At 51.5% G+C, this 23,060-nt stretch overlaps 1 protein-coding gene across 1 annotated transcript; it reads left to right on the top strand.

Moving 5' to 3' along the window:
* Positions 1-300: 300 nt before the first annotated feature.
* DNAI2 (dynein axonemal intermediate chain 2) lies at positions 301-22,854 on the top strand (the record flags this gene model as incomplete). The annotated part of the gene is made up of 13 exons (XM_079905249.1): positions 301-483; positions 1,981-2,142; positions 3,125-3,246; positions 5,056-5,198; positions 6,244-6,357; positions 10,187-10,326; positions 11,438-11,560; positions 14,700-14,923; positions 16,404-16,539; positions 17,212-17,358; positions 18,173-18,533; positions 19,971-20,057; positions 22,781-22,854. 13 exons carry the CDS (start codon positions 301-303, stop codon positions 22,852-22,854), a joined length of 2,016 nt encoding a protein of 671 aa, XP_079761375.1.
* Between the last annotated feature and the right edge of the window lie 206 nt (positions 22,855-23,060).

The following is a 23,060-nucleotide window of genomic DNA, read 5'->3' as shown; positions in this document are numbered from 1 at the left end:
AAGGCATTCTGGGTATCTCCAAATATCGGATTCCTCCAAAGTAAAACGGTGATTTTATTGTCCACTTCAGAGGGCAACAGTAAGAACTGAACAAGATGATGCTTAGCCTGTAGTCATCACTCCATAAATTATTTTTTCAAATGCAGATGCAGCATCTGGATAAATCCGTTAGGAACCCTCCCCGCAACCAGATTGGGGACCTGGAGCTGCCCCCGGTGGTAGGGTCCGTGGGGACCGGGAAGCAGCCAGCTGGGACCCCTCACCACACGCCCTCCCTCTGTTCCTGCAGCAGCTGGTACCATGGAGATTGTGTACGTATATGTCAAGAAGCGCAGCGAGTTCGGGAAGCATTGCAACTTCTCCGACCGCCAGGCAGAGCTGAACATCGACATACCGCCCAACCCTGAGCTGGCCAAGCAATTCGTGGAGCGGAACCCCGTGGACACAGGCATCCAGTGCTCTATTAGCATGTCGGAGCACGAGGTGGGTCCCTGCCCCAGGGGCCGGGCCAGTGGAGGTGTGGTCCGGCAGGGTGGCTGGCCAAGGTAGGCAAGTGGGACTGGGTGGCTCCATCCCCCTGGAAGCCAGTTAGAGTGGACCAGTGAAGATGCTGGAAGTACGAGGGCAGAATCGCTCCCAGACCCACCTGGGTGCCCAGGGTCAGGACAAGGCCCGGTACCAACCACTCCCTGGGCCGGGTGGATGTAAATCAAGATGTTCTCTCTCCCAGGGAATCTGGCCTCACCTCTAAGACTCTTACTAGAGTTGTTTTAGGCATTGGGTGCATCTGGGAGAGGTATCTGAGGGAGCCAGGGATTCACACCTATAGGACCTGCTTAGCTTGGGAAAAGGAAAGGGTCCCATAGAAAGTGCCGGTCAGAGTGCCTCCAGGATAAAGGAACTGAGGGTCATGTCGCTGTCCAAGCTCCCAGATTTCTCCTGGTCTGTCTGAACCAAGTGATCCGCTCCTGATTATGTCAAGAACTGCTGGGAGAAGATTAGACCGAAGGGGTTAACACAACTGTCATGTCCCCGAGTCAACGGAGTGAAAGTCACACCGCTTTGGCCATCCACTTTGTGGACGGCTCCACTAGCTCACAGTTCAAACAGACTGAGTTTCTTGCTTTCCCAGGGCAAGCTACTGTCATGGGGACCAGGGTGGTTTCGTTCATGGTGTAGCCACCTGAACAAGATGGCGGCCATGAAGACCACACCACGTCGGGGTCTCCTCTGTCAGCAGCTCCACCCTGTTGAAACTTTTAGCTTTTGTGAGAACTGGCTTAAAAAGGAAAAGGAGAAGGGGAGCGACCGCTCAGTGGGTATGCAGTCTCCATCTGGGGTGATGAGAAAGTCCTGGAATTAGATAGTGATCATGATTGTGCAACATTGTGACCCTTCTTAATGCTACTAACTTGTACATTTCAGTCAAAATGGTAGATTTTATGTCATGTGTATTTTACCACAATTTAAAAGATGGGGGAAAACTGGGAAGGAGGAAAAGAGGCACGTTTAAGGGGTCAAACTACATCTATGCCAACCTCCCTACAACAGAGAATGGGCAAAGCAAGTCCACACTCTTAATCGTTTTTGTGTTTCGATCCCTGTGACATTGTGAATGGTAGGGTGGAGAAAGCTTAGTCACGGTTTCCTTTGGGATCTCACAGAACCGATGGGTGGGCTCCTCCGGACCTTTAGGGGTGAGATCAGGTCAGAACTGGATTTTCCATAGCCACTGGCAGCATCTGCAAAGCTGCTAACTCTACAGGGGTGACGCTTTTGTGGCTGCCTGTGACCGCCTGAGGACCAGAAAGTTCCTTGCTGGACCTGAAAATATAGTGGCTTTGGCCAGGGGCACCTCACGGGTCCATCCCTGAGCACTCAGAGCCCAGGGACCCGGGAGCCCTGGGACACTGGTTTGCAGAAGTGGTCAGATGCTTCCACCAGGGCCAGGCGTCTTCTCACCTGTGGCTCTCCGTTTAGGCCAACACAGAGCGGTTTGAAATGGAGACCCGGGGGGTTAATCACATCGAGGGGGGCTGGCCCAAGGATGTGAACCCCCTGGAACTGGAGCAGACGATCCGCTTCCGGAAGAAGGTGGAGAAAGATGAGAACTACGTCAACACCATCATGCAGCTGGGCTCGGTAAGGCTTCCTTTAGCGCCAGTGGTCAGGGCCTCGGCCATCACTCTGCTTCCCCAGCTGCGTGTCAAGCTCAGCAACTGTGGCTCCTCGGGGAAGGACACCAGCTACGTTATGGAACCTTCTGTCTGGGAGCAGGCAGGCAGGTCCACACAGCAGACCAGAAGGTCCAAGGACTGAACGGGCTTTAAGAGGAATCTGAAAAGTGGGAAATCCTCTGGGCAAAGAGACCCCCAAGGAAGCCCACCCAGCAGCTACCTGCCAGTAGGGATCATTCATTCATTCGACACATTTGCATGGAGCTTCTAGTCTCTGCCAGGTGCAGTAGAGATTGCAAAAATGAAATTCACATATATTCTGCCCCAAAGAGTTTATAATCCATTGGAGGCCAAAAACAAATACAGAGGTATCACTGTATAATGTAGAAAGAAAGGCTGTAAGAGAAAAGATGCTCTGCCATTTGCCCCATAAGGAGGGAGAGTTGATTTCCTGCTGAAGGAATCAGGGGAGTCTTCCTGGAAGAGGTGGCACTTGATCTTGAGCTTTTCCTTGTTGGAAATTTGGAATAATGGGGAATGGCCTTCTGGGTGGAGGAAACAGGAGATGGATGCCATATATGGGGTAGTTACTAATTCTGTTTGCCTGGAGCAGTGGTGTTTCTTCACCTTTTTTTCATTGTTGTCCCCCAAGAAGCCTTTTTAGACATCGCCCCACCCCAATGAAAATGTAATACCGTAGGTGTACTATATATTTATGTACTGGATGTATATCTGTACTTTGTATAAAAAAGTAATAATATTTTACCCCCAAGAACCAATTTCCACCCTTTTGGGGGGTAGATGTTGCCCCCATTGAAAATGCATGGGCTGGAAGGATGGGAAAAGACTACGAGATATTTCTCGCCCCTCCCAGACTCCATCTCAGCCCTGGTCAGGCTGAAAGGACCTCCCTTTACTGCTAAGAACTCCCGCTGTATCCTCCTCAGGTCGTGGAGCACTGCATCAAGCAGAATAATGCCATTGACATCTACCAGGAGTATTTTGATGACGAGGATGCGGTGGAGGTGATGGAAGAGGCCCCTTCAGCTAAAACCGTCAGTGTTTTCAGGTACCTCTATAGCCAGGCAGGTGTCTGGCCAATTTCTCTCAGCCCTACGCGTGGGTGCTTCCAAAGGTGACCCCTTGCCAGTCACTCCATGCCATGGGTACAATGCCATCTGTGATCCGAGCTTAATAAGGGACAGAGCAAAATAAAACGCCCAGCAGACAAGTGGTACCTACCCTGAGGGCAGGCCTTGTTGGTAGAAAAGGAGGACAGAGTCTGGGGAAAGACTAAAGCAAATTTGCAAAGCTGGGTACAAGCGTGGTTGATTCATACGGTGTAGAGAGTGTATCAAGTACCAAACGTCAGTGATCCGGCTGCACTGTGAGTAAACAAGACCCTTGTCCCAAACTCTCAGGAGTGTGCCTGGAATAACCTCCAAGGACAGCAGAAATTTGACAAAAGAAATCTATCCCACAGACACGTGTGTGAAGTCACTGCGTATTCACTGCGGCAGGGTGTGTGCCAGCCGAAGACTGGGAGGAAGCTAAACCCACCGGTAGGGGGCTGGTTCCAGCAATTCTGGTATGCCCACACTGTTGAATACCACGCAGCCATCAGAATGAATGAGGCAGCTCCTTATGTGCCTCTAGAGAGTTTCCAAGATTTACTATGTGAAACCAAAGCAAAACAAGGGGCAGAACAGTGTGCAGAGAGCACTACTTTTTGTTTAAAATACACCTATATGCATGTGTGCATGTGTGTATGCATACGTGTATACGTGTGTATGTATATGTGTGCATGTGTGTGCACGTATACATGTATATGTGCGCGTGTGTGCGTGTGTGTGTACGCTCATAGATGCAGAGAATGCCTGTGATTTCAGACGTGACTAGCCTCAAATGCCAACTCTGGAGGATTCATTTTGCTACCGTGACCCACTGAGGGTCCTGGGAAGTGTTTCACCCAGCCCCAGCATGACCAGTAAGGACTCGTTTCAAGTCGCATAGCTTATAAACAACAGAAATTTATCCCTTAGCCATCTGGAGGCTGAAAGTCTGAGATCAGCGTGCCAGCAATGTCAAGTTCTGTGTCTGGTGAGGACTCACCAGACCCCCTGCAGTGAAAGTGCTGAGTCCTAACCCCTGGACCTCCAGGGAATTCCCAGGACTCACTTTCTAACTCAGAGACAGCTGTCTGCTTGCTGTGAGCTCACAAGGCAGAAGGGGTGAGGGATCTCTGTGGACCCTCTTTTATAAGGGCACTAATCCCATTCATTAGGGCTCTGCCCTCATGACCTAATCACCTCCCAAAGGTCCCACCTCCTAATACCAGCCCATTGGAGATGAGGCTTCCACATATGAAGTTTGGGGGGATGCCTACAGCACACCCAAAGTTTATAGTTTACATTAGGTTTCACTCTTGGTGTCATACGTTCCAAATGTATTATACAGAATACTTTCACTGTCCAAAAATCCCCTATACTTTACCTATGTATCCCTCCCTGCCCCCAAACCCTTGCCAACGACTGATCTTTGTACTGTCACCAAGGAGCATAATGGCTGAATTCTCCACCCTCCCTCATGGTTTAATATTAATGAGAAATCAAGCCTCAGGCTCGGAACTTTCAGCAAACGAAGACATCAGGCTGAAATTTAATATTTTATTTCCATTGTCTTAATTTTTATTAGCTTTTATTTATGGCTGGTGAGATCAGTTTTCCAATTAAGGGAGTCCTGTCAGCTTTGTTTTTAAAATAAATTTATCTGAGCGAATGTTTAAATATGTATGAATTCTTTTAAGAAAAACTTTAGCAAATACGAAATTTAGGGAGCCCGGGATTTCAGTCTTCTGCCCTCTCTCCCTCCCCTAAAGGGATCCCCAGGAAATTAAGCGGCCAGCCACACACATCTCCTTGCACCCCGATGGCAACAGGAAGTTGGCAGTGGCGTACTCTTGCTTGAATTTTCAACGGGCACCTGAGGGCATGAGCAACGAATCGTACATCTGGGACCTGGGTGAGAAGCAGAGGGGTCTGGTAGCCACAGGGAAGGATGAGGGAGTGCGGCAGAGACCTGTGAAAACCCGGGGGGAGGAAGGTAGAAGCAGCGGGACTCTCGTGGGGCTGGTCCCTCACTGGGATGTCCAGGGACCCAGGAGGAAGCCACTGTCTCATCCCTTTGCTGTCTGGGTTCAGGTGCGGCCACGCGGAGCCAGACCAGAAGCAGGGACTCCCTTCACTTCCAGATCCCAGGGCATTCGAGACTAGACCACATGGAGACCCAACTCTGGGTCCCTGAAGAGCATATCAGAAAGAGTCCCCAGCAGACTGAGAAGTGACCCAAGGGGTCCTCACAGGGACGCAGGGACTCACCTCTGTCCCACCCGTCCTAGCACTTTCCCCTGATTCATGGCCAGTAGGGGCAGTGTGTCCACTCGGGAGCACGGTCCGCTGTTGACAGAAGGGCTCACTCCAAGGGCAGAGTCCGGCAGGTAGCAGGTGATTGTGGTCCCCATCCATGCTCTCAGACGTCCCTCGTTGCTGTCGTTGTGAAAATAAACGTTAGCCTTTATTAGCAGGTGTAGGTGCCACGCACAGGACTGAGCACTTTACACTCCTGAGGAGCTCAGTGAGCTCTTAGCGCCGCCCCGTGGGCTGGACTCCATCATTACCCCTGCTGTACAGACAGGGCAGCTGGTTCACACAAGTCAGGGGAGAGTTGACTTTTTGTAAAAGCCTTAAACCTCATTTAATACCGAACCTGGAAAATGGACTAGAATGACAATCACACACACACAATCCTGATTCCCAAAAATAAAACCAGTAGAAGAGCCTCCAGGGCTAGATGCTGGCCACTGAGGACCAGAGCTTGCAGCCTGGAGAGGGGCTTCCAGGCTTCCCCCTGCCACCCCCCACCTGTAAAAGGGGTTAAAGTGTTTGACCCTGTCCTTTTTTTTCCAGGTCTGGTAGAATATATATATATATATATATATATATATATATATATATATATATATATATATATATATATATATAGTTGTTGTTGTTGTTTTGCTTTGTAGAAAACCCCAACAGGCCAGAAATTGTCCTAAAGCCGTCTTCTCCTCTTGTCACCTTGGAATACAACCCCAAAGATTCCCACGTGCTCCTGGCAGGCTGCTACAATGGGCAGATCGGTAAGGAGGGACCCCCCCGCCGCAGCCCGGCACTTAACCAGGAGTCAGCCCGAGTCCCCTGCAGGCTCTCAGGCAGCTTGGCCCCTGCTGCTGTCTGGCCAGGGCCCACCTGCCGGGCCAGGCTTGCCATGGAGGACAAAGTGGGGTGGGGACTCCCTGCAGCTTCCAGACGTCAAGGTGAGACAGGTTTTGCTGGTACCTCAGCCGTGTCTTCAGTTGTAGAAGTTCAAGTGAGGCTAAAATGAGTTCACAATAAAAAGTTAAGAAAATTATGGGCCACATAAAGTCAAGAAACATTTACTGTATGCCTACCCTGAGCTAGGCTAGGTTAGCTAGAGGCAAAGGGGTTATGAGACGACTGGGGAGCTCCATCTCAGGAGATGCAGTCGGGACAACCTACACGGTAATGGGTGTAAGTAATACCAGCTATATAGAGTGAGTCGGGGGGGGAAAGGAAAAAAAAAGAATTATAGAACTGGCTAAAACAAGAGGTATGAAGACCATTTACAGGGGCATTCATTCAGTTTAGAAACTGATTCTATCAAAACTTGTTTAAAACCAGTTTACCATCTTGCTTGTTCTTTCATTAATAAGTTAAATAAACCTTCATACATTAAAAAAAAAAAAAGAATGAATGGGGAAGTGTTACTCCTCTTCTGGTTTTTTTTGGAAGAGTTTGTGGACAGTTGATAGCCATTCTTCTTTAAATATTTGGTAGAATTCAATGAAGCCATCTGGTCTGGGGATTTTTCTTATTGGTAGTTTTAAAGTTGAAAATTCAACCTCTTTAATTGTTACAGGTCTTCTCATGTTTTCTATTTCTTCTTGAATCAGTTTTGATAGTTTGTGTTTTTCTAGAATTTTTCCTTTTCGTCTAGGTAATCTAATTTGTTGACACAGTTGTTCATTCTCTTACAATCATTTCATTTCTGTAAGGTTGGTAGTAACATCTCCCATGTCTTTCCTGGTTTTAGTAATTTGAGTGTTCTCTCATTTTCACTTGGTCAGTCTAGCTAGAGGTTGGTAAACTTTGTTTTATTTTCAAAGAACCGACTTTTTATTTTATTGATTTTTCTCTGTTTTTAAACTCTCCATTTCATTTATTTCCATTCCAATCCTTATTATGTCCTTTCTTCTGCTTGCTTTGGGTTTATTTTGCTCTTCTTTTTCTAAATTTCTTAAAGTGGAAGGTTTGATTATTGGTTTGAGGTTTTTAAAAATACAGATATTTACAGTTATACATTTACCTCTAAACACGGCTTTAGCCACACCTAAGTTTTAGTATGTTGTCTTCTCATGTTCATTCATTTCAAGGTATTTTCTAATTTCACTTTGACTTCTTCTTTGACCCATGGATTATTTAGATGTATGTTGTTTAATTTCTCTATGTTTGTGAATTTTCCGGTTTTCCTTCAGTTATTGGTTTCTAGTTTTATTCTGTTATGGTAAGAAAAGATACCTTGCATGATTTCAATCTTTAAAATCTATTGAGACATGTTTTATGGCCTAACGTGTGGTCTATCTTGGAGAATGTTCCCTGTGCGCTTGAGGTGAATGTTTTCTGCCTGTTGTCATCTGGAACCAGTAAATCTCACAGACTTTGCTGGGAGGCTCTGTGTGCACACCTTCGACACTCAGCCAGGCATAGTTGTCAACTCTGCCTTATCCACCACACCAAGCCTTAAGGTCAGCCAGAGGTGAAAGCTTAGGGCCTTCTCAGTTCTTTCCTAAGTATGTGTGCAGCCCTGGGAATGCACACAGCCATACCCATGCATGTGACCTTCTAGGTTCCAGGAGCTTTTCAAAACTCCTATGGACTTTCTCCAGCTTCTCCTTTCAAGCTTTTTGCTTAGCTTATTGTTTGCTCCACTTGTTATCCACCACTGTGGGACACTGCAGAGTTAATCAGTTGTCTGCAATCATAATTATTTTCAAAATTGCCTTCTTAAACAGACCTTTTTCACTGGCCAAGCTCCAAGTCAAGGTGAATATAGACAACCTTGCAAGTAGCGGGGGGGTCTTCCAGGGAACCATCAGACAGACAGGTCAAATAATGACAATTCTTGGAATAGGAGACTTTGAAAGAGCTCCAGCTCCATTCTGCTCCATCCCTTGGCTGTCAGGCTAGTGGTTTCTTACCAGGAAGGCAGAATGTTATTTTTCAAGGCTACCATAGAACCGGAGAGTATAGGATCCTAACTAGGGCCCGTCAAAATGCAACAGAACTTACTGTTCTTACCAGGATTCAGCCGTTTTTCTCAGATAAACACTCTGATTTGCTGCCAGCCTTTGGCTAATTTCCAGAGTTCTGAAAAAGTTGATTCTGACCATTTTTGCCAAGGTTCTCTTGGCCTTTATGGAGGAGAGAATTCTCAGAGGTCTTTACTCTGCCATTTTTGCTGGTGGGACACCCAGAAAACTGATGTCGGTATCCCTGGTGAGCTCAGAAGAAACCTGCCCACGTGGGCCCTGAAGGTTTCTGCCTGCCCTTCACCTCTGGCCTTGAAGTAACCAAACAATTATTCCTCCTGTCTGCATCCCGGGCCAGACTCAGCCAGACATGACAAGGGCTCCCCTTCCCTCCTGTCTTCACGAGCTCTCCTAATGTTCCCCTCTCGCTCCAGGAGTAGGGGCCGGAATGGCTGGGACTCCTCTCAGCACCTCTCTGTGGCCAGGCTGCCTCCTGGCCTCCTAGCCTCCTGAGGCCTCTCATCTCCCTCTTAGACCTGCCGCCTCCTCTCCAGGGGAGCTCCTGGGTTATGAAATAGACGTGGGCTCCCATAAACCTCCTGCAAATTTATCTGGGTGCCCAGGCTCTAAAAGACTGAAGCAAAGCCACTTGGCCATGATTTATTCAGGAGCCCTGCCTCGCTCATCATTCATAACCCCTTTCAGTGGTTCTTCATGCCAGCTCAGACCAGCCCAGGCTCTGGGGCTCTGCTGTCTGTAAGAAAGACATGGTGGGACCCACCCTGGAGTACTGCTTTGCCCAAGCAGAGCGAGCTTAGCTAAGAAAACCTGGTTCTGGGCCAGACGGGTCCAGGGTCAAATGCCTTGGACTTGGATTCCATAAATCAAGACTTATGGATCGTGGACTTTTGTTGTTGCTTTACAAAACCAGCTTTCCTAGAAACAGCTCTGAGTAATAGGGTGGGTCCTCGCCATACACTCGTGGGAAAATGAAAACAGAATCCACTGGGACAAAATAATAGGTAAGCTTCGAGTCTTTCTTGGTAAAACAGAAGAAGCGACGTACTAATTATGAATCAGCAGAAAGGATAAATCTCCCTCTGTTTCTTTCCGATCAGATGCAGCAAAGGTACAGAGGCGAAAAGGGAATGAGTGGATGCAGCAGGAGCGATTTGCATAGATGTTTTTACTTCCCAGAGCCTTTCCCTGGGGTGGAAGTGCTCTTCTTTCTTTGCCTGGCTCACTCCAACCCGAGGCTCTTCCTCAGTCTTAGTTCCTTCTCACTTCCTCCAGGAAGCCTTCCCTGACTGCCTCCATGTGTCTCCTCCTGGAGCAATCACAGCACGGGCTGTACTTGCAGATTTCCCTTCCTGTCTCCCAGGGACTGTGGCTGTCTGAATCCCAGGGGCTTCCCCAGTGCCCAGTGTGATGCTCAACACGTGTTAGGGGCTGCGTGGAACGGATGAAGCACGCTTTGGGGGCTGGTAGGAAATTCAGGCGGGTTTGAACTTAGCCCCGCTTCTAAAAAACCACATACCTGCCAGACCAAGGCAAGCAGCATCCCTCTATCCCGTGCTCCCTGCACTAAGAAAGGAAGCCTGTGCCCCCATTACAGCCCCTTCATGTTCTTCCCTGCCAGCCTGTTGGGACACCCGGAAGGGCAGCCTGGTGGCAGAGCTGTCCACCATTGAGTTCAGCCACCGAGACCCTGTTTACGGCACCATCTGGCTGCAGTCGAAGACGGGCACCGAGTGCTTCTCAGCGTCCACGGACGGGCAGGTACCCACCAGCCAGGCGCTGTGGGGGGCGAGGGGGTGGGGATCAGAGCAGTTGCCCGGCCTCCCGCTGAATTACCTAAGAATGTTTCCTTTTCATTCCATTTTTAAATTGAATAATAGGTAATACATGCACATGGAGCAAGACCCCAAAGGTACAAAAGGGCAGACAGTGAACGCCTTCCTCCCACCTCTACCTTCAAGCCTCCCAGTCCCCCTCCCTGTAGGCGCCCACCCACATCAGCCTCCAGGCTCCGCGTCTGCACACGGAAGCAAGCGTGTCTGTCTTCGCTCTCTTTCTGTACACCTTGCATGTTCATCTGCACTTGACGTTTTTTTTGTTTTTTTTTTGCGGTACGCGGGCCTCTCACTGCTGCGGCCTCTCCCGTTGCGGAGCACAGGCTCCGGACGCGCAGGCTCGGCGGCCATGGCTCACGGGCCCAGCCGCTCTGCGGCATGTGGGATCTTCCCGGACCGGGGCACGAACCCGTGTCCCCTGCATCGGCAGGCGGACTCCCAACCACTGCGCCACCAGGGAAGCCCTGACGTTTTTCATTTAGCATGTCTTGAAGATGATTTCATATATCGTAAAGCGCTGCCCCATGCCTGCTAAGGACTTAATAAACTATGGGTATGCTGTAATTTGTTTAAGTGGATTTTAATATTTTGTAGTTACCAGAAAAGGTGGCAGAGAGTGTGTTTGTATATAGATTACCGCACACATGTGAAGTATACGTTCCTGGCGGTGGGATTTCTGGGTCAAAGCATGTGTGCATTTTGAATGTGGCTATATATTGCCCTGCTGTGAGGAGACTTTAAGAATACAGACTCCAGGGCCCACATCTGGCAATTCTCCTTCAGGAGGTCTGGGGTGAGGCCCTGGCATCTGGATTTTAGGAAGCTTGCTCATGACGCTGATAATTAACCAGGCTTGGGACTGTGGCCAAAAGGAGTGATTCTCAAAGCATGTTTGTCCCCTCGGGTTGCTGGTAGTCTCTGTCAGAGACCCCTTTGGCCCCAGTGACTGGCCCCAAAAAGGGGGAGGGGGTAGAGAAGGCAAAAGTCAGGAGAATTGCGGGACCTCAGGCCTCAGAGTTGGCCCCTCCTCCCATCAGGTCATGTGGTGGGACGTCCGGAAGATGAGCGAGCCCACCGAGGTCGTCATCATGGACATCACCAAAAAGGAACTGTTGGAGCGTGCCTTGGGGGCCACCTCCCTGGAGTTCGAGGCTACTCTGGTGGGTGTCCCTTCCTCTCCCTTTCCTGACTTCCACTGCCAGGGCAGCCAAAGCCAAGGGCAGACCCGTGGCTACTGTGTCAGATGGACCCTGAGGCTGCTTCTCACCTTGGGCACTGGACCATCCTCCTGTGGTCCTCCTAGACCTGTGTGGTCTTTACAACCACTTTCCAGCAGGGGGCAGCAGAGCAGAGGAAGGAGGCCATTCTAATTCACTCAAGAGTCGCCATTTGGCTAGTGTCCAGGCTGATCCGAAGGCAAGCTTTCTGAAAGGACAGGATTCCAGAGAGGCCCCATTCTATGAGAAGAGCCCTGTCCACAACCAGCATTCACAGGCCAGGCTCCAGCTCTGTCCCTGCCTCACGTGGGACCCTGGGCCGGTGGCTTCACTTCCGTGGGGAAAGAAGAGGTGCTGGAGAGGAAAATGAGATCAGAGGAGGCTCCTTGGCAAACCAGAGCACGGGCCTATGATGGCATTTAGTAACTGAGAAGGAACAGTAAAGAAATATCAAAGTGGTAATGTGTTTGTGTCTGAGGAGGGAAGCTTCTAGAAGCTGCAAATGAAGACTCCCTCCAAAGCAAGAAAACGACCTTTCCGGATGGCTCTTGGCCTGGCTCCCCCTTGGGATTGTCACTGGTTTGCTTCCAGGCCGTGTGACATCATTCCCAGGCCCTTAGGAGGTGGAGGTGTGCTGGCCTCACCCCTGCCCTGGGAGTCCCCCCACCCACCCCCCAGGCTGGGGGATCAATGTGGTGGATGAGGTGGAAGACAGTTTTACTGACCCCCTCAGCCCTGGGCATGGAGTCACAGTGGGGAGGACTCAGAAAAGCATTCTGTCCTCGAATCAGAGATTTAGTCCAAGTGCTAGATGAAATGACCTCAGTGCCACTAGCCCTCACCTCTCCCACACTGTGTGCTGGACCCTTGTCACTGCCTTACGTGATGAGCTTGTGTGATCACCCATGACCGTCTTGTGAGGTGATGTGATTATCCCTACTTTGCAGATAAACAACTTCATCTTAGGGAGGTAAGTCCCATGCTCTAGAACACGGGGATGCTGGGGCTCAAACCGAGGGCTCTGACCCCAAGGCCCAGGCTCTCCACCCCGTGCCCCGCCAAGGAGTCTGAGGCATGATGGGCCACCGGGACCTGGGCAGTTTATCTCCCTTACTAGCTGGCAGAAGCCCTGGAGTTGACTTTATTCCTTACTTTTCTGGGACTCTCGAGCTGTGTCTCTTTCTTTTCCTTTTTTGTTTTTTTTGTTTGTTTGTTTGTTTAATTTTTATTGGAGTATAGTTGATTTGCAATGTTGTGTTAGTTTCTGCTCTACAGCAAAGTGAATCAGTTATACATAATACATATGTCTACTCTTTTTTAGATTCTTTTCCCATGTATGTCATTCCAGAGCATTGAGTGAGCTCCCCGTGCTACACAGAAGGTCCTTGTTATCTATTTTGTATATAGTAGTATGTATACATTAATCCCAAACTCCTAATTTATCACTTCCCCACACCTTTCCTCCTTGGTAACCATAAGTTTCATTTCGATATCTGTGAGTCTGTTTCTGTTTATAAATAGATTCATTTGGGTTTTCTTTGTTTTGTTTTGTCTTTAAATATTTATTTATTTAGGCTACGCCGGGTCTTAGTTGCGGCAGGTGGGATCTTTAGTTGCGGCATGCGAGCTTCTTAGTTGCAGCATGAGGACTTTTAGTTGCGGCATGCACGTGGGATCTAGTTCCTGACCAGGGATCGAACCTGGGCCCCCTGCACTGTGAGCACGCAGTCTCCCTAAATAGGTTCATTCGTATCATTTTTTAATTAGATTCCACATATAAGTGATATCATAGAATATTTGTCCTTGTCTGACTTACTTCACTTAGTATGATCATCTCTGGGTCCATCCATGTTCCTGCAAATGGTATTATTACGTTCTTTTTAACGGCTGAGTAATATTCCATCGTATATATGTATCACATCTTCTTTATCCATTCCTCTGTTGATGGGCATTTAGGTTACTTCCATGTCTTGGCTATTGTAAATAGTGCTGTAGTAAACATTGGGGTGCATGTATCTTTTCGAATATATGCCCAGAAGTGGGATTGCTGGATCATATGGTAGTTCTATATTTAGTTTTTTAAGGAACCTCCATACTGTTCCCCACAATGATTGTACCAATTTACATTCCCACCAACAGTGTAGAAGGGTCTTCACTTTCCTTTGACCCTCCAATTTGTAGCCCAGTTGTTCTTTTTAATTGTAGTAAAAACAAAAATAAAATACACATAATGTAAAATGTACCATCTTAACCATTGTTAAATACACTTACATTGTGGGCTCTCCCGAGCTTTTTCATCTTACAAAACTGACACTCTGTACCTTTTAATCAACACACTCCCCATTTTCCCCTCCCTTCAGCCCCTTCAACTTTCTGTGTCTATGAATTTACCTCCTCCGGGTACCTCATTTCAGTGAACACTTCCTGCGTTTGTCTTTTTGTGATGAGCTTTTTTCACTTAGTACAATGTCCTCGAGGTTTACCAGCATTGTAGCACGTGGCAGAACTTCCTTCCTTTCTGAGGCCAAATAATATTGCATTGTACGGGCAGAGACCACATGCCGCTCACATGTCGATGACACTTGGGTGTTGTGAATAAAGATGCTATGGACACGGGTGTACAATGTAGACCAGCTTTGCCGGGAGTAGTAGTTAGAGGCTGGAGGGAGCTCTTCTCGATCCATGTTTTACGTTATTGATTCAATCATTTACTTTATGTGTAAACATTCAGGATCTTTATGGCAAAATGCTTAGTGGACACAGTGAGGCTCCACGAAGAGGGCTGGTGATGAGATTCTCCAGGGACCAGAAGAGTCGGGGGGGGCTTCATTATTTGTGGGGCCCTTGGGCAGGTTTAAAGAAGTGTGGGATCTGATCCAGCGCAAGAGTGCGCGCAGCTACCTAGAAGGGGGCGGGGCACAGCGCGAGCAGAGGCTTAAACCGAAGGCACGTTCAGCACCTTTGGACCCCCAGCCGTCCTGCCGCTCCACCACCCTGACTCCGGAAAACCGCTCGCCTTGCCAGCTAAACCCTGAGCTGATGTTCCATGGAGCCTTTCGCTCACGTGTCACCCCCTCCACAGCCGACCAAGTTCATGGTGGGCACGGAGCAAGGCATCGTCATCTCCTGCAACCGCAAGGCCAAGACACCGGCTGAGAAGATCGTGTGCACCTTCTCGGGCCACCATGGCCCCATCTATGCCCTGCAGCGAAACCCGTTTTACCCGAAGAACTTTCTGACCGTCGGCGACTGGACCGCCCGCATCTGGTCAGAAGACAGCCGGGAGTCGTCCATCATGTGGACCAAGTAAGGGGGGACGCTGGGGCGGGAGAGGGATGTGGGGGTTGGAGGGGACAGAGGGGGCCCAGCCCAACCCAGGAGTGCTCTGAGCCTCTCTGTGTCCACCCATAAAATGGAGAAAACACTTCTCCACGAACAGCCAAGCTTACGCTGGGAAGTGGCTTGATTCAGCCCCTTCCCAAAGGAAGGTGCTTCAAACTGCACGTTCATCTGTCGATGGACATTTAGGTTGTTTCCATGTTTGGCTATTGTGAATAGTGCTGCAGTGGACATGGGCGGGCAGGTATCTCTTCGAGATCCTGATTTCAATTCCTTCGGCTAAAGACCCAGAAATGGGATTGAGGACCCTCCACACTGTTCTCCATAGCGGCTGCACCAATGTACACTCCCACTAACAGTGCACGAGGGTTCCCTTTTCTCCACACCCTCTCCAGCTCTCATCTTTTGTTTTTCTAATAATTTAACCATCCTCACAGTTGTGAGGTGATATCTCATTGTGGTTTTGATTGCATTCCTCTGGTGATTAGTGATGTTGAGCACCTTTTCGCATACCTGTTGGCCATCTGTATGTCTTCTTTGAAGACCCATATGTCTGGGTCCTTTGCCCATTTTTTTAATCGGGTTATTTGGTTTTCTGCTATTGAATTGTATGAGTTCCTTATATATTTGGGATATTAACCCCTCATCGGATATATGGCTTGCAAATATTTTCCTTAGGTTGCCTCTGCATTTTTTAAATTTATTTTTTAATTAATTAATTTATTTATTTTAAAATGTTTAATGGCGTAGAGTTGATTTACAATGTTGTGTTAGTTGCCTTTTCATTTCGTTGACTGTTTCCTTTGCTGGGCAGAAGCTTTTTAGGTTGATGTAATCCCACGTGTTTGTTTTTGCTTTTGTTGCTCCTGCTTTTGGTGCCATACCCAAAAGGTCATTGCCAAGGTCATTGCCAAGGCCAATGTCAAGGAACTTTTCCACTACATCTTCTTCTAGAAGTTTTATGGTTTCAGGTCATACGTTTTAGCCTTTAATTCATTTCGAGTTGATTTTTGTCCACAGTGTAAGATAAGGGTCCGATTTCATTCTTCACTGCAGAAATCGTTGAAAATCTAGGTTAGACCAAGTAGGAAGTATAACACTCTCTTCATCTCAGTAGCATGAACTTTTCTGGGCAACTTTTCTTTCCTCCGACTCCTCTCAAGTGAGTCTCACGGCTGGGGGACTGGGCCCAAGCCTGTGCCCCGGAGTTGGCTGTGGAAAACGCCAGTGACCAGCCCCTGGGAAGGACCCCACCCAAAACCCTTTATAGTGCAAACTGTGAGCTGTGGGTGGCGAGGCTGGCGTGGCTAGAAGTCAGACACAAGAAAGAACTTCCTGCCCAGCAATGAAACCCTGGAGCCGGGGCGGGGCTGGATGAGTAGGGCTGCGGCTCTCCATCCGTCCCAACCACAGGGGTCCCTGACCGGCGGCACCCGGCTCCCAACAGGTACCACATGGCTTATCTCACTGATGGTGCCTGGAGCCCGGTGAGGCCAGCGGTTTTCTTCACCACCAAGATGGACGGGACCTTGGACATCTGGGACTTTGTGTTCAAGCAATGTGACCCCGCCCTCAGCCTGAAGGTCACGTGCACCTGCCTCCCCATGCACCCAGGCCCTCAGACTCTGGTGGCACAGCAGAATCACCTGAGGGGAATTAAAAAAGGAGAAAAGCAGATGCCCGGCCTTTCCTCCCACCAGGCCTGTTCCTTCAGAAGCCAGGGCGCAGGCTTCTGGCAGCTGACCCCTTCCAGCCTGAGCTAACGTTATCCTATCAGCAAAGCCAGAGCAGAGACCTGCAGGCTAGGGCCGTGGAAAAGCGCGGGGCTGGGGAAACTGCAGAATGAAAGTGGGACTGAAGGGACTTCCCTGGAGGTCCAGTGGTTAAGACTCCACTCTCCCAATGCAGGGGCCACGGGTTCGATCCCTGGTCGGGGAACTAAGATCCCACGTGCCCAACAGTGCAGCAAAGAAAAAAAAAAAGAAAGAAAGTGGGGCTGGACTGAAGGGGTGGGTGAGGGGGGGCAGGCTGAGATGGAAGATGAGGCTGGGGGTGAAGGGTTTTACAGCCAGTCGTAGAGTGTGAACTTCATCCTGTGGGTTGAGGCTGGGGTCCCCCTCAATGGGGGGAGTCACCAAGGGTGTCTGAATGGGGCTGCTTGGCTAAGTCTCCCCAGGAGCCAGATAATCAGACCAAGAAAGGGTGACATTGCTCCACTCTCCTCCCTCACCCGGGTCTGCCTGACCCTCCAACAGGTGTGTGACGAGGCCCTCTTCTGCCTCCGGGTACAGGACAATGGATGTTTCATTGCCTGTGGCTCCCAGCTGGGGACAACCACGCTGCTGGAGGTCTCGAATGGGCTGTGCACCCTGCAGAGGAACGAGAAGAACATGGTTTCCTCGGTAGGTGCGGGCCCTGGGTGAGGTGCGCACCAGCTCCTGTTCTGACCTGGCCCCCTGGCCGAGCGGGCCAGTCAGGGAAGAACAGATGCCCTTTTCTGTCACCTCCTGGGAAATGGATGGATATTTGGGGGTGGATCAGGAAATGAGCCCGAGAAATGGATGTTGGGAATGTCTGAATCCACCCTGGCTTCACTACTCAGTAGCCAAGTGGCCCTGGGCAAGTCACTTTACCTCTCCAAGCTTCAGTTTTTTTCAGCTGCGAATCCAAGTGGTTTGACTCGGTCCGTTTGTCTAGTTTCAAACAACATACCTTTGGGGCAGCAGAACCTGTCCAAGGAAGGCTTAGCAGAATGCCTGTAGAGAAGACAGCTGGAAGGGGACCGTCCTGGGGAAGGGGCCCTGGGGGCTGAGATCCATCCACCCTGGAGGTGCCTCCCCAGAACCGTGGGGCACACAGAGAAATTGAAAACCCCTGGTGCCGAGACCCTGGGAGACCCTCCTGGCCCTGCCTGAGATTGTGGTCCCACCCATGAACTCATCCTCTGTGGGCCCAGGCCGCCATGTTGCGCAGCCCCAGAGGGTGTTCTTCACGCCTGCATCCGTGTTCTTGGAATTCCTTGGAACTGAGTAACTTGGCACCCCTGCTCCTGCCTCCCAAGCCCCATATTTAGCCCCCCTTTCTTGCCATTAGCCCGGAGTACAGGCCTCTGTGTGGGCTGCTTGGAGTCGAGCAAGGAGAACCCACCTGGCGCCCGTGCTGGGAGCCAGCGCCGCCTGCCCGCCCCTCCCACGGCCTCTTTGTCCCTGTGCACAGATATTTGAGCGTGAGACCCGGCGGGAGAAGATCATGGAGACCAGGCACCGTGAGATGCGACTGAAGAAGAAGAGCAAGGCGGAGGGCAGGGAAAGCTACCCGAGCGAAGAGAAGCCTGCCTTGAACCCGGAGCAGCTGGTCACCGAGGCCGAGGAGGAGTTCTTCAATGTTATCTTCACGGAGCTGAAGAGGAGGGAGGCGGAAGCCATGAAGGAGAAGCCCAAGCCTGTAGGGGCCTTGCGCGGGCTCGGGGTGGCGTGGCCGGGAGGGAGCCGCGGCCCCCGGGCTGCCTGCTTGCTGACCTCGGGCGACCGCGAGCAAGTGGCCTCACTGGGTGGACCTTCATTTGTGCATCTGGCGAGTGGGAGGAATTACCCCCTTCCTCCAGAGGAATCCTGAGTCTCCAAACACCAAACACCCCAAAATCCTGAGTCTCCAAACACCCTCCCTGAGTGCAGGAGCCGTACCCTGGGCTGCTTGAAATCCTCTCCCCACCACGATGGGGACCTTGAACGTGCATGTGACCCGGGCTATGTGAGCCATCAGAGAAGAGGGAGCCTGGCATCCCTTCATCAGAGAAGATGACCCCTCCTGGCATCGGGGGGGGAATTTGTCCTGAGCTCAGCCATCCATGGCCCCGGCTCCAAAGCACCTTCTAGCTGTATCGCCCGGGCCCATCACTTCACTTCCTGGTTCCTTAATTTTCATCTGGAAACTGAGGAGATGGAGTGATAAAGGTAGTGTCACCTTCCAGGCCCTCTTAGGTACCAGGGGACGAAGAAAAGGCATGGTCTGTCTGGGCCATTGTCTTTAGGGACCCACAGATAAGACGCTAAGACGTGAAAGAGTGAAAGCACAGCACAGAAGGGAAAAGAACAAGCGAGCGTGGGCCAGCGTCTGCCCTTGGGAGCAAGATTGGCTGCCTAGTTAGGGAAGGAAGGAAAACATGGGGCCCCCAGTTCAAAAGTATTGAGAAGTTCAAGGGACTTCCCTGGCGGTCCAGTGGTTAAGACTCCGCGCTTCCGCTGCAGGGGGGTGCGGGTTCGATCCCTGGTCACGGAACTAAGATCCCTCAGGCCTCCTGGCCAGAAAAAAAAAAAGTGTTGAGAAGTTCAAGACAGCGGCAGCAGACACTAAAGCAAGCGTGGAGCCCTGGTCAGCAAAGGCCGCGTGGCCGCTCAGGGCGCCGGCCCATGAAGCCGGCCCGTGTGTCCAGTTCTCGGGCACCGATGGAGAGACAGGGGGACGGAAGGTGGGTGAGCACAGAGCAGCCCACCGGCTCCATCCCGTGACTACTCACCATTTCTGGCTCTCTCCCGCTGGGTCTAGAGACAGGCTGTGGTTTCTGTGGGCGCATTTTGCATTTGGGAGTACTCGGATCTGAGCGGCTCTATTCTCACACCATCTGGTGGTACAGTGGGGCTGAGGCGAGGCTGGAGTCCTGCCTTTCTGACCCACAGCGCGGGCTCCTCCCACCCATCCCCCCGGGCCCTCCAGCCCTCCAGCAGGTGATGCTGACACCGTGCAATGTGGCCACTGACTCCGTGTCTGCTGCTGGACAGCCCCAGATGTGCTCCGCACAGCAGCGTGTACACTGGATGGAGAAGCTGATCCTCAGGGGTTAAGCTACAGAACCTGGCCCCCTCCTTCTGCCCACCACACGCTTCCTGCCTGTCTCTGCGTCTCCGCAGTTGGCCAGACATTCTGGGGTCAGAGCTAAGAAGGCACTGCTGGGTCCTCACATCCATTATCTCTAATCCCAGCCACAGCCCTGCAGGGAGTCATGTCCCCTTTACAGGGGAGGGGACCAAGGAGACTCAGGAGGAACTAGCTCGAGGTGGCCCAGGCAGCAAGCGGCAGGTGCCCGAGGCCGTGCCCACCATCCGTACCCACAGGTGTCGAGCGCCCGCTAGGCTCTCACGGCCGTGGTGCTGGCAGCGTGGTCTCCTGGGTGCCCAGCAACCCAGGCTCAGGGGTTAACCTCCCGGGTGCAGGGAGGCCTGCCCTCCACCAACAAGTCTATGCTGTCTTTCCATAGCTGAAACTACCAAGTCTGCAGACAGAAGATGAGGTGGAGGGAGAGGAACAAGGGGAGGAAGAAAGAGACGGTGAAGAGAGTCCAACCTTGGAAGGCCAGCCTTGATCGGAGCCCCGCTCACACACATGCCTGCTTCCCACCTCTCGGCACTGCCCTGGTTTTACAAGTCGGGGTGCTGACGCCCTCCCTTAAAGGGTCTCCGGGGTAAGGGAGGGCTGGAGGAGCAAAGGGGCCCCAACCCAGCCCCCATGCCCCACAGATCCCCGGTCCCCGGTGACTCCCTGAGCCCAGCCCCAAGAGACCCCTCGGAGGGAGGGAAGGGGCAGGGTTCAATCCCGAGCTGGTCCCCTGGTCTCAGCCACACCGCAGCCAACCTCACCCAGGTCCCCCGGCCCTCCCTGTTCCCTTGGATTGAGCTTTGCAAGGGCTTTCCCGACAAGCATCTTCCTTCACAAGCTCGCAAAACCTCCGCTGGGCTTGCCGTGGCCGTGGCCGGGCCTCGGGAAGGCCTGTGGGTGCGGGAAGCGGTCTCTCCTTCTCCCTTACTGACCTTCCGCACCCATACATGACTGGGGAACAGAAAGTCTGTCCACTTCTAAGACGTCTTCCTTCATTCTTGTAAAATTAAATTAATAATAATAGTGCTAATGGTTAGTGCTTGTTATGTTTTCATGTTATCTCGTGTCACTCTTTTGATAAAGTCCCTGGAAGGTTTCCCCTCTGATTATCCTTCCTCGGTAGAGGAAGAAACAGGTTCTGGGAGACATGTGGGGACTTACCCGGGTCACCGGGCTCATGAGAGGCAGCACGGGGACAGGAGCCCAGGCAGCTCACTCCTGACACTGTGCAGGGCCCGAGGGGGCTCCAGCATGGGCAGTGGGACGCCCTGAAACCACAGCAAAGCAGAGCGTTTGGTGACCAGAAACGTTGGTAGGGCAAGAGGGCAATTCAGAGGCAGCTTTGCACCAGGAGAAATCCCTGACCGCTGTTCATTCTGTGGGTGTCAGGTGACCCCCACAGTGACCGAAAGTACTCTTCATTTTTAAATATTTATTTGTGTATTTATTTAGGCTGCTCAGGGTCTTAGTTGCGGCTTGCAGACTTCCTAGCTGTGGCATGTGTACCCTTAGTTGCGGCACACATGCAGGATCTAGTCCCCTGACCAGGGATCAAACCCGGGCCCCCTGCATTGGGAGTGTGGAGTCTTACCCACTGGACCACCAGGGAAGTCCTGAAAGCGCTCTTTAAAAAATAAAAAATGACTGTGTTAAGAATCTTACCGGGGAAGGACACAGGGTCAGCCACCCCTTGTTCCCAAAGGGAAAAAGAATCCAGTGGCCACTGTGGCTAGACCTTGATAAAACAGTCATTGCAGGGCACACTGACTGAGCACTTGATCTTTGCATTAACCCCAGAAGGAGTGATATCACCACCTACAATCCCTGAGTCACAGTGTGCCAAGCAAGACACAGAGAGAGGGAGGGAATTGGCGAAGTCTCATGGGAGCAAGCGGCACAGCTGGGACTTCAGCCCACCGTCTGGCCTTGGAGCTTACGCCCATCTGCACCCCACTCTCAGGTGCCCCAGGAAGGGAAGTGGGCCGGCCCGGCTCCACTCCCCGCCCGGGGTTGCATCCAGGCAGAGGGTGCCGGCACATCCCGCCTCCTGCTTTGTAGGATCTCCTGTGATAAGGCCCCTCACTGTGGGAGGACACAGGGAGCCCCGGTCCTGCCTGAAGAACAGTGGTTTCTACTGGGGGTGGTTGTTGTCTCCAGCGGGACGCTTGGCAATGTCTGGGGACGTTTTGGATTGACGAAACTGGTTGGAGGGTGCAACTGGCATCCCGTGGGTAGAATTCAAGGATGCTGCTAAAAATTCTATGGTGCACAAGACGGTCCCCCCCATAGTGAATTATCCGGCCCATGACGTCAGCAGTGCAGAGGTGAAGACACCATGACTTAGAGGAAAAACGTCTCTTCAATGAAACGTCCTGGAGAAAGTCAGAGCTCCCTGCACTAGCCCCGGGCACACCCATGGACCCCTGGGTGAGATGCCGGGCTGATGAGCCCCAAGGGAGAACATTCTCTTGCTTTACTAGAATTTGGGCCTTTGGCTCCTGCTGGCAGGGGTTGGGCCACCTCTGGGGCCTCAAACCCTTCGCTGTAGTACAGAGGGTGCCACTGTGCCGGATGGCATTTGAGGAATGGGCGTGGGAGAGGCGGGGAGGGCCCCTCGGACATCGCGGGGCAAAGGGCGGCGTGAGCTCTGCGAGTGCGATGCCCATCGCTGCCCATCCTCACCGACGACCGTCCCCTCCTCGTTCACCAGCCTCCTCTGGAGCCTGTTGCCTAGGCTTTCCCAGCAAGGAACAAAACAAAACCATAATGCATCACTGGAGACGCAGACGCTGCTGGAAAGACCCAGCACGTGGGCGTGGAATGTGGAATGTGGATGACAGGGCCTGGATGTGGGGACACATCCAAGCAGGGTCGGAAAGTGGCTGAAGCAGTGGCCGGACCCAAGCCTCCACAGCACAGTTAAGCCCCGCCCCCCCGTCCACGCACACCCAGGGGAGAGTGTGCTGCTCCCCTCGGACCTGTTCCACTCGGCTGCCTTCACTGGCTACGATGCCGCTTACCGATGACGCTTCCGTTGCAGCTGCGACAGCCCCGTGCGCTGCAGGGGAATCACTGTCCCACGTTCCCCCTTCTGTGTGGCAACCAGATACCGTGGGCCCCAGGGCAGGACTCTGAAGAAGGAACCCCCTTTGCCCTTCATTAGAAACAAAAGAAAGTGCTCCCTGGGGTCCAGAGGCCCCTGGGATGCCACTGCCCCCCGGGGGAGGCGAAG

Source organism: Stenella coeruleoalba, assembly GCF_951394435.1.
Source record: "Stenella coeruleoalba genome assembly, chromosome: 19".
Classification (NCBI taxonomy): Eukaryota; Metazoa; Chordata; class Mammalia; order Artiodactyla; family Delphinidae; genus Stenella; species Stenella coeruleoalba.
The sequence above is the reverse complement of the archived record's forward strand: the minus strand, read 5'-3'. Positions and strand labels throughout refer to the sequence as shown.